At 34.4% G+C, this 12,154-nt stretch overlaps 2 protein-coding genes across 2 annotated transcripts; one reads left to right on the forward strand and one right to left on the reverse strand.

Annotated features, from left to right (window-relative positions):
* Window positions 1-260: 260 nt before the first annotated feature.
* Window positions 261-1,177, reverse strand: C922_05283 (hypothetical protein; the record flags this gene model as incomplete). Its single annotated transcript, XM_008820855.1, has 2 exons — window positions 261-565; window positions 979-1,177. The coding sequence occupies 2 exons, from the start codon at window positions 1,175-1,177 to the stop codon at window positions 261-263; spliced, it is 504 nt and encodes a 167-aa protein (XP_008819077.1).
* A 7,564-nt stretch (window positions 1,178-8,741) lies between these two features.
* C922_05284 (hypothetical protein) lies at window positions 8,742-11,395 on the forward strand (the record flags this gene model as incomplete). Its single annotated transcript, XM_008820856.1, has 2 exons — window positions 8,742-10,003; window positions 11,284-11,395. The coding sequence occupies 2 exons, from the start codon at window positions 8,742-8,744 to the stop codon at window positions 11,393-11,395; spliced, it is 1,374 nt and encodes a 457-aa protein (XP_008819078.1).
* Window positions 11,396-12,154: the final 759 nt, after the last annotated feature.

Genomic DNA, 12,154 nt, shown 5'->3' on the forward strand with positions numbered 1-12,154 from the left:
AAAAAAAAAAAAAAGAAAAAGTGGGAACAATGTAGTGTTAGCTGTTAGCACCTCAGGGAAAAAGGACTGGAGATAAAAATAATTGTGTTATAACAGTGGCGACTATTCCCCCTTGTCCTGCTACATCCTTCCGCGTTATCTTCGCTGATCCAGGAGTTGCGGACTCTCAAAGGGGAAATTTAAAGAAATACACTCGATTTTAATCAAAGGCGCTTCTATCATGCCAAAGCTTCTATCATGCCCAGCTTCTATCACTCCAGTTAATCAAAAAGCAAATTATTTTTTTTTAATTTGTTAAACCTCCACTTGTCAAACATTAGTCCACCGAGGATACTTTCTTCCTTCTGGATGAGCTTTAAAATGCCATTCGCGGCTAGGTCCGCTAAGGCACGTAATGCTATTACGGTTAATAGAGTACCCATGGTGAAGGTAGCCGTTTTATACTTTTTCTTTTTTCTGCTAATGATACTTAGTTGGTTGTCTTTTTCGTAAATTTCTCTCAAAAGCATTATGGTGCGGGAGTCGTTCATATCGTCCTTATTGTTGCCGCTCGTTAGGAAATCATCTGAAGGTTAAATAAAGAAGAGTGTGTAAACATTTGTACATATACAAATTGGCATTTTCGTAAAAACAGGAATACAAAATGAAACAAATTATGAAACCTAAGGTTTACACGCAGATAGGACGCAGATATGAAACAGATATGACGCAGAATAATAGTTTTTCACGAAAAGGCTTTCACAAATGGAATGGTTAATTTTTGCGTGAGATTGCAATGAAAAAGTACCATAAGCAAAGGGAACTTAACCACGTCGTTTACATATCGAAATGGATGCAAAACAATGTGGTGTAGAAATTACTCTACATTTATAGCTATATGCCGCATGCTTGCCCATGTCGCGCAGCCATATGACATGTCGACTATGAACTTGTAGTGCGCCCTAACATAACGCCACAATTATTATTCACTATTCTTACCTTTATCTTTCTTGTTATCCTTATCCCTATTTTTATCATTGAAATCTTCATTCTTTTTGGGAGTTCCTTTTCCTACAGTAAATCTAGATATCCATATATCCTTTCTTTTATTAATAAGATTATCCCCCTTTATCACATCGCCAAAGGTTATCAGGAGGAGAAGGTTAATGACAAGCAAAATCGATAATTTATGCTTCATTTTTTTTTTATTACAGTGCTTTTTTTTTCTTCTCTTTGTTACTACGTATTTTTAATAAATAATGCGATTCATAAATTTCTTGAAAAAAATTATTAAATTGTTTGTTTGTGAATTTAGAAATTTAGCAGAATACACGTTCGCGATAAGTTTTTGTTCTTTTTATCTTTAAAGAGTAAATAATAAAAAGAAGGGGGGAAAAAATAAAAGAAAAAAAAATTTAGATAAAAGGTGATCCATCAATGGGTAATTCTCTCAATAGGTAGTGATGAACATGAACACTAAAAAAATTTATAAAAGGGTTTAAATAATTGTGTATAGTAGAAGCTTAAAAATAACCAAGAAAAAAAAAAAGCAATAATTGAAAAAAAATAATAATGAATAATAATAAATAATAATAAATTATTATAATATACACCCAAATAATGTATACCAAAATATAGTCACGGTAAAATTAAAGATATGCATACCAATTACGCGGTGATTGTGCGGTAAAATGGCAAATAATGTAAATAATGTATAAAATAATACGCGCAGTAAAAAAACTATGATAATTTTTTCCTCCACATGCACATATACATATGCTCGTAGCGCGCACGTATTAATAAATATTATAGCGTAATATATTATATAATTATTTGGTGCTTACTTTCTTTTTTCTCGCTTCAAGGAGAAAAGAAACTATTCCCATTATTTCAAGTAAAAATTCATATAATATACCTTTCTGCATGTCACGCGCACAGTATATTTTCTACTTCGCGATGTATGATGATATACTAAAAATAAAATATTTTTAAAAATAAAAAAAAAGGGAAAACCCCAGGGGTCCAATGCTCATACGGTCAAACAGTTAAATTATTTTCTTTATTCAGGAGCACAAAATGTGAAAAAATTGCAATTGTTTTATTTTAATTAGGGCATAATGGCGAACAATAAACTATACAGGGTGAATTGCAAAAGGAATAATTATTCTAAACTGATGCATTCTTTCTAGCCGTTATTTTATGCACCCAGAAGGCTACATACTTGTAAGTATTCTAATCTTCTGGTGTGTCGGCAGGCTATTTTCGCATTATATATATATTACATCATTTATGGGCTAAGTGACCACGGCGGTGTTTTCCCTTCCGAGCCGCGCGCAACAATTACCATATGTGCTACACTTTATTTATACTATATATATAATTATACTATATATATTATATATATTTATAATATATCTATTATGTCCACACGTATGCCAATTTCTACGGGGTGATTTAAAAACTCCGCAAATATTGAAGCGGGTTTGCCAATTAGGATGGAAAATAAATACATTATACATACTGCATACGAAAATATATTATATACCTTCATATTTATAATAAAGTAGGATTACTTCAAATTGATAGAAAAAGGCGCTAATTTTAGGACTATCAAAAATTAATTACTAGAAAATTACAAATTAGGCATTATCATTCTTTTCCTTTGCTTCTCCCTGTTTGCCTACATCTAAAAATAGGTCCAAACGCGCTTAGTAAAAATGTGAATTTATTAAATACGTATTCGAGACAGTGGGAAAAAAAAAAACTTTCCGTTTTCCACAACTTTGTATTACTAAATAGTGCTATAAGGAAAAAAAAGTAGGCACCTTTTCCTACAATACTATGCAAAAGAAGGATAAAACGATCCCATTTACGTAATACCATTTCGTCGTCCTTTTGCTGCATATTTTGTAGGAGCACAATAAATAGTAATAATAACTCCCTTTGGCAAATTTCAAATTTGTTAGGTCGTCCCCGTACCTCTGTATCGCTAATTGCTAATCGCCATTGCTAATTGCTAATCGCTATTCCTAATTGCTAATCGCTATTCCTAATTGCTATATTGATTATATCGCTGTGCTGCTACATTTCCTTCTTTTTTTTTCTTACCGCCGTGCTACCACATGTGTAACATTTTCCCGTGGCACTTTTTGAGCAACTCATTTTGTTCATTCCAATAGAAGGAGTAGGCAACATGATGAGGATAGCAACTACCCTCGCCATTCCTTCTTTTTATGTTCTTTCTAGCAAAAATGCAGTGGGGACACCTTATAAGCAAGTCTACTCATTGCATATACATACTCAGGTATAAAAAAACCATTTAAATTGTAATGTCTCTTGAAATGAGATGTGCGCGTAATGTTCTGTCCCAATCAATGTATCACCCATCACGTGTAGGGATAGTCAATGCAATGACTTACCGGCAAATTTGAGAAAAAAAAAACCCAAATTAACACAATTCTACAGAGCAAAGGCAAACCTTCCAAATAATCCTTTTGTCCCTCTTTTTCCGTTCCACACAAAAAATAGAATGCCTCGAAGACGTCACATATGGAAGAGAGAGCGCCTCTTATTTTCCCTAGGTATATATGTTTGCCTTCAAAGCGGTAGATAATAATCGATACCATAGATGTGAATCTTGTTGTCCCTCCTTCACTTCTCCCTTTCAATATTGAACGACGGTTTAAATCAGACAAATTAATTTATATTATACAATGTTTAGAGCATGCATAGGCATACGCTAAAAATACGTTAAAGAAAGAGACGCACCCACAACCACTTACATGAATGCGCCCTCCATCATGCGCTTTATTTTTCCCAAAATCATTGCCCCCTTCCTCTCCCTCCTTATTATTTTCTTACTTACTTTTCTTTTCTTTTTTTTGTTTGTAATAATATTCATGTGAAAAATACTGGAAACAATATATGTCATGTGTAGAATATATTTTTTCTCATCATTTATAGAAAGAAAAGTACATTGTCTTTAATACATTTTTCGTCAAATTTTTCTTTTTTTTTTTTCCTTTTCACCTTGTTCCTTTACACAGCACAAGATCAAATCTGCAAGCAAAATAACAGGTATGTACAGTACGGTTGTCTATACGACGCCTCATGTAATACCTCACTGCATAACCGCATAATGGCATAATCGCATACCATGCATAAGTAAAATCCAAATGGGGATATATTCACGCACATAATTGACACAGATGTTAACACTTTTGGTGTCTTCTTTATCAAATCTCATAATTCTCTAAGTCCAGATGGGGCGTCAAGGGGTTATTCTAAAACTGTTATATTAGCTGCGTAATATAATGCGACCTGGTGTATAATGCGCAAGATAAATATTAACACCATACATACGCTAAAAATTAGACAATATGTCTTCCCCCACAACGTAGGAAAATCCTCAATGTGTGTTTTGGAAACCCTTTTCTAGTTCCTTAATTAATCATACACAGTGAAGGATCAATCTCCCTTCTGCACATAACACTATTTCATTCGAATTGTTCCACGTTCTCTGGCATCCCTGTGCACTCATGTGTATACACTGACCTGTGCACAATTACATTGCCATTCACACGAGCATATGGATATTTGCACCGCGACATATACAAAAGCACACTTACATAGAAATGCTTGCAGTTCGATATACACGCACTTACATAGAAAAGCACACACTTCCATATGCACACACACCGTTAACATATCAGCGCGCTTTTTCGCTAGCTGTCCAAAGGAGTCGATAATCTGAAAAAATGCTTAAAAGAATGATAGCTTAAAGAAGACCTTAGCTTCACTCCCCTTTTAACCCATTTATCCCTTGTGCATATATCGTACATAACGGTTTAAGAGCACAGTCTAGAATTTGAAAAGGGGACTTCCTAATGAAGGTGGTGAATGGCAACCCCATAGAGAAGTAAATGAACTGTACAAGCGGAAGAACGGAATACTTTATAGAGTGGCGGATAATACGCTTCTTAAAAAAATAATTATAAATTGTTCAAAACTTAGAAATAATCTACCTACCGACTTTATTTTACACTTTTCCCATAACATGCCATCATTGAATTAACGAAGAAAAATAAGAAATATTCTTACACATGTTGGCAGAGACTCTTTTTTCGGCATTCCATATATAATACTACCTTAATCACCATTCTCATTTTTACATTTTTTTTCTACAATCTCATTTTTTTGGTAACTAATTCTTCAAATGAAGTTTCCCCTTTGGCTTCTTTACAACGCCTGCAATGTAAATCATATGAAATTAGACAGAGGAAAAGATTAGAATACATTCCTCTTTTAGCTAGCTAACATATACATGTGCAAAGCATGTGTGTAAAATGTGCCAAGTCCATCTCATGAATATTAATCCGAGATTTTGTGCCGTGAAATTGGAAAAAAGGCGGCAGGCCAATTTCACAGGGCTATTCTCCCGCCGAAAGCACTGGAGACCTAATATACCTTTATTAATGATAAAGTAGCCTAAATATAAAATCACAAGGACTAATCCAGCCTACTCACTGGTTCACCTGTGCTGTAATCCCCAAAATAATTGCTCTACTATACTACCAAAAAATGGAACGTTTCAAAGGCTTCCATCCACACTGCAAATGCATACAGCTTTATTTTATAGTTAGCAGAGCCACACACACCCTGGGGCTCCTATTTTTACACTTAGACATAATGCACATATAACGATAATTGGATCTTTGGCATATAATATAGCCTCACAAAAGCTTACATAGGAAAGTGCGCACAAAATGATATACACGTATTGTACACATATATATTGTTGTGCACATCAATTGGGTCTTATTTTCTTGGGCGGGAGGAGGGGCCCTAAACTTTCCTATCTCCTTAAAATAGCTTGAATTTCACAAAATTCCTTTTTTTTTTAAACATGGAGGAAGAAGAATTAAAAAAAAATAGCTAAAATTGAGTAACCATTGTGGAAGAAATATATAAATGAACCAAATCTCATATATAGTGTTATTTGTGTGTGTTGGAGGGGAAGGTCTAAAAAACTGCAATTTTTTTCAAATTTGCATGCGAGAGTTTCCTACATATCGGATTATCATATTTTGGCACCCATTCGTTTAAAAAAGTTAACTGTTAAAAGTATTGAAAGTAGCTAAAGTGTGCCTTTCGGCTTTTTGGCTTTGACTGCTCTCATATTTTCACCACTGCTACTGCCCTACCACTGCACTGCGCAGCGCACACAGTTGTAACATTAATAAGAAGGCGGAAAAATCCAAACTATCCAAAGGATTCTTTTTTCACACAGCCTAGGAACCATTTAAAGAAAGGGGTGTAAACTACAATGATGAGGTCTCTACCTCCTGCAATGGGTGCTCTATATCCATATATATATGTATATATATACTTAACAGCCATACATATTTACGTATACACAAATTGTGCAATGTGCCACATCGCACACTGTTCCTTTTCTTTTTCAAGCATGTATCCACTAATAAACGTTACAACTATATACAAATATGCAAAGTTGTAATAATGTGCACAAACACAGGGCTCATATGTAGGGGACAACACACAGATCAAAACGCGGTAGACACCTCAACACCTTAAGATCGAATCAATGCACAAAACAGCTTTTTTCCGCATTCATAAATGAACGATCGCGAATTAACCATGAGGATACTATGATGATGGGTTTACAAAGTCAGCACATCACACCACCACTGCCGCTGCGCGCGCTTCCCTTTCCATATATTTTGCTTTATTTTTGGCATAAATGGCACAAAAAAAAAAATTAAACTGAGTAATTCCTTGAATGTGTCATATATATTACCTTCCGAAGCATTTTATTTGTTTTATAATTTTCTCCATGCACATAAAATAGGACTATATTCATCTTCACGTTAACTCAGGGTTTGATTGGCTCCCTTTGTTTATAAATCCACAAAAAAGAGTGAAGAGCACGAAAATGTCATCCCCATTACTTTTTTATGGCGAAAATGTCACCTCCATTACTTTTTTATGGCGAAAATGTCATCCCCATTAATTTTTATGGCGAAATTTTAAGGCCGCCACGCAAAAAACTTGTTTCGTTTTTTTGGTTATTTTAAAAAAATCTTGGAAAAAAGGGACATATATATAAGTACGTATAATTCATTTCACCCTTCAATTGTGCAACTAATTTTTTATCACTTTTCTCTGACAGCAAAACGCGCACTCCTTTTTTTTACTGTACCTTTTTGTAAAAATTGCAACATCCATAAAATTGTGCACGAATGTGGTTTGAGCCTATTATGCATTTATATACACCTACCAGTTGCATGCAAAAGATTTTTTCTCCCCGCCCGCGTACTTATTTACTATGTATACAAATCCGCGTCAAAAACACATGCCTATAAAATAAGTCTACATGCAATTCAATGAAATCCAGTTAAAAAGTTGAGTAAAATATTCCCCCCATGAGCAAGTTTTGTAAATATAATTAAACAGTGTTATAGTAAAAAAAAAATACCCACCGAACCTACCTGTATATATCTTCCTGGTTTGTTCCTAATATTTTTTATATACGTAATAAATATAACAACAACCACGTTTGTACCAGGAAAGAACAAATTTTGAAAATTATCGCAGTATTGCAAAATATCACAATTCATAGCAATTTATGCAATTTTTGGTAATTATAATATATGTCATACTCATAAAAGAAGTCACTTTTGTGCAGAACGAAGACCACCCATTACCCATTCACAATAAAATATACGCGATTTTGAGCATAAAAAATAAAAGAAATTTTTTGAAAACCAGACCCCCACAAAGCAACCACAGTTAAGCCAAATAAAGTTGGTTATATGAAAGAACACCTATATGAACACCGTTATATATGCATACATATTATATATGCAATTTACTTATGCATTTATATATAAAACCCTCGTTTATGAAGTAATTTTCTTCCCCCTCTTTAGTAAGACTGACAGCTTTTTTTTCATTCTTTATTTTTTTTCCGTTCGCCACCGCTTTAAAATCAATATGAACGTTCGACACGTTTCTACAATGATATATAATTTTTATTACACGCTATATTACAAAAAGTTCATCAAAAAAAAAAAGAAAAAGGATTAACTTAAAAAAGTTAAGTAGACACAGAGAGAGACCCCACCCCTTCCTTTGATGCTAATACCTTCACAACTTGTAAAGTAAGGGGTAAACAGAATTATCCATAGGTAGTAATTATATTTTCATGCCTATATCTCTCTGCTCTTACCGTATATATATGCCACCAGCATGCACCATATTAAATAACTGCCCCCCCCTCCGGCTCGTGTGTTAAATCGTTATGCCTGCCCTTGTTTTTGTAGCGCTGTATAAAACATAACTAGTAACTACTACACGCAATATATATACACATATCCCATAAAGTACGTATATCCACATAATATAATACCACTTATCATTATACCACTTATTATTACATGTAAACAATGCACAACACCACCACACACCCTTAAGTACTCATAGCAAACACAAATGCAGCCTCATTTGAATTTGCACTTGCGTAATTAAAGCATCGAACCCATTTGTAACTCCGAAACGTAACACTCCTAAACCTATATAGTATAACTTATAATTATTATATACATTTATTTATATCCCTCTATATATTTGATTCCCACATATTTGATTCCCACATATTTGACTCCCACATATTTGACTCCCACATATTTGACTCCCACGTATTTGACTCCCATATATTTCATATCAATAATAAACCCTGAAAAATGGAGACGCGAAGAAAATACTACTACTATTATTACTACTACTATTTCCACTCCTTCCTTATTAGTATTGGCACCCTACTCTTCTTCACAAGTACATTTATGATGTGCTCATCGTCTCAACTTGAGCCGGCCCCTAACCCTGATTCTACCTCCCCACCGGTACATTTACTACAAGATGAATATGCACCTACCTTAGAAGATATATTCGGTCCGCACGCCTCACAAATTATGACAGGGCTCTATGAAATAATAGACGAAGATGCCACAACAACAGGTGGTTATGCAAACAGACCGGATGATGACCAATCCAATCAGAGCAATACCAACGATGACGCCGTTCTGCTGAGCTCTTGGAGCAGCGATAAAGATAGCTTTGATGAGTTAATGGAAGAAATCGATAGCGATAAAAAGAAGAAAAAAAGACGTTACCCATTAAGAAGAACCATATTCAAAACATCGGATAGCTCCGATTCCCTCAGCGATTATGAACACGAGGATGAGATAGTTCAACAAACACAATACGAACAACTACAAGAACAAGAAGAAGATTTAGATCCATTGTCTGATGATTCGTTGTCTGATGAGCCATTTGAAGTGATAAATCATCCTTGGAAAGATAAACTAGAAAGCTTTTCATGTGATACCAACCTAACGAATGAAGATGACCCTTACTCATTGGAAGAACTCCAATTAGATGATCCTGCAGAAAATGTGAAATTTGGAAAGCTCAAATTCTTTGGAATGGAAGACATCGACTTGTTTAAAAAAAAAGAACCTATCGCGCCTACTACAACCGGAAGTAACTTAAGAAAAAATGGCAACAACTCAGAAGCATCTCACATAAATCAGCATGAACATGAAAAAATGGACAGAAGGAAACGCAGAACACATAGACACTTTAAAAATCCAATTGAATTTTTTTCAGTTACTACCACCTATGACATGTTCTTAAAAGAAAACGGCTTGAGAGACCATCCGTCGAAACATCAGAAGAATATTGGCGAACCTTTTCCACTGAACCAATATTACTATAGAGATGCTAAATACAATAACGCGAGACATTATGTATTAAAAATGCTCTATGATAACCTAAGGGGCCTGGGTCAAAAGGAATATCAATATTTAAAAGAAAACCAATATGAAGTCCAGGATTTTATCAGACGAATTTTAAAAACTAGTTTCATATGCCTCACATTTTCGCAAGAAGCTCAATTGTTTAAGGATGCTAATATGTTGATAGATAAAGCCAGCATCAAAAGTATGTATGCATGACAATATAATATATGTGTCATAAGGAACTACCACCACACTCCGAATATAGCATAAGACGAGTCCTTTTTAAAAATGCACACAATTCCGTTACACAGATATGCACTCAATTAAAATTTCAAACCTAAACGAATAATCATACACCTATATGTATGTACTCTATTATCATTAAAGCAATGGATTCGTTCCGTCCAAAAAAAGAGAATTATAAATAATAACGGCATTCCCTCCAAATGAATATATATACATATAGAGCTCCACCATTTTTGCCCCCTCCTGAATATTTACCCAAACACGTTCCGCATATTTACGGCGAGTCATGAAATATGTGTACACCTCTCCCTTAACCGTTATTAACTGACCGCAATATAACCCAATGAAATACGACCATAAAACAATGCATCCCGCATTTCGCAAAACATAAGCGAACCTTCGGAAACCTCTAATTAAGAAACTTAGCCAATTTGAGCAACCGACTTGTATAAAAACTGCTATGTGCTATTTATACATCGACAAATGTACACGTGAAAATTGTCTGTTCACATAAACAGTGTTTGTAAAAGTCCATCGTTACTTTATACCATAGATTAGCACAATAGGAATTATTTCCCCCCCCCCATTTTTACTTCTATTTTTTTCCTGAACAAGATTTCAAATTTTGACCTATGTACGCTTTCATCAGCATGTCAACTATGCCTCCTAAGGGGACGTATATAAGCACTGCCGAGATTAATATTTAACCCTTCATGCATTTTACGCTCATTTTTTATTTGTAATTTTGTCATAGTAATTAAATAGCTTTACATATGAACACAAAATACCTTATGTACAAATCTGTCCTTGCCTCAACTCCCTATTTGTAGTATGATTACATTTCATAGTTCTCCACCTTCTTCTGACTATAACCGATAATCGGAACATTCCTTTTGCTCTGCACAAATGAACCCTAACCCTATTATGATACAAAATTATCAGTAATACTAACATTAAACACTAACATTGAACACGTACCTTAAACACGTACATTAAAACGAACATTAAAACGAACATTAAACACGTACATTAAAACGAACATTAAACATGTACCTTAAACATGAACCATTAATAGAAACATTAAAACGAACATTAAACACGTACATTAAAAGGAACATTAAACACGTACCTTAAACACGTACCTTAAACATGAACCATTAATAGAAACATTAACCCGAACATTAAACACGTACATTAAAACGAACATTAAACATGTACCTTAAACATGAACCATTAATAGAAACATTAAAACGAACATTAAAACGAACATTAACCCGAACATTAACACGTACATTAAAACGAACATTAAAAGAAATATTGAAACACCCATACAAAACAAACACGAACATTAATCTGAACATTAACCCGAACAACAACACGAACATTAAGCTTAAACCGACACGAACTTTTAAACCATTTCCCTCACACCAATCACAATCACATCAACCACAACCATACCAAGCATTTCACTCACGTGAGTTATAACCAACCACACCAATCACAACCATACCCATCGAAACCGCACCAACCGCAAGAACCAGCCATCAAATGGATCGCTCCAAAATATTGATTTATTAAAATTGTACGCGCACTAACATAAAGAGCCGTTGGGCTACTTCATATCGTTATGCTTCTTTCTGTTGTTGAAATTTTCTTATATCACTAAGGATAAGCCTCAACAGATCGTAAAACAAAGTTTACTTTCATGTTTACAGCACCTCGGGATGAAGTTAGTAGTCTACAAACACAGATAAATCTTTCTTGTTGTTAAAATGTTATTTAACACTACTGATTTGTGTACGTTTTTGCAAACGTCACGCACAGTACTATGTTAATAGGATTATTTATGCATGCGAGAGCGGAAGCATATATAATTTCTCTTTTACATCGACTGTAAAAAATTTGTTACAAAAAAGATCGTGATAATATTGTTTAATCAGCATGGGTTCTGGCTTAAGAGGCGTTCAGCCATTATCCAACAGACTTAGCTTCGCAACACTGGTTTGTCAACCAATTGCTGTACCAATTGTCTGAACCAACTAATCCTCTCGTACCAAGTTGGATTACTGTCACAATACTACATATATATATATGTAAATAATGATATTCAT

This window comes from Plasmodium inui (assembly GCF_000524495.1).
Source record: "Plasmodium inui San Antonio 1 unplaced genomic scaffold supercont1.51, whole genome shotgun sequence".
NCBI classification, from domain to species: domain Eukaryota; phylum Apicomplexa; class Aconoidasida; order Haemosporida; family Plasmodiidae; genus Plasmodium; species Plasmodium inui.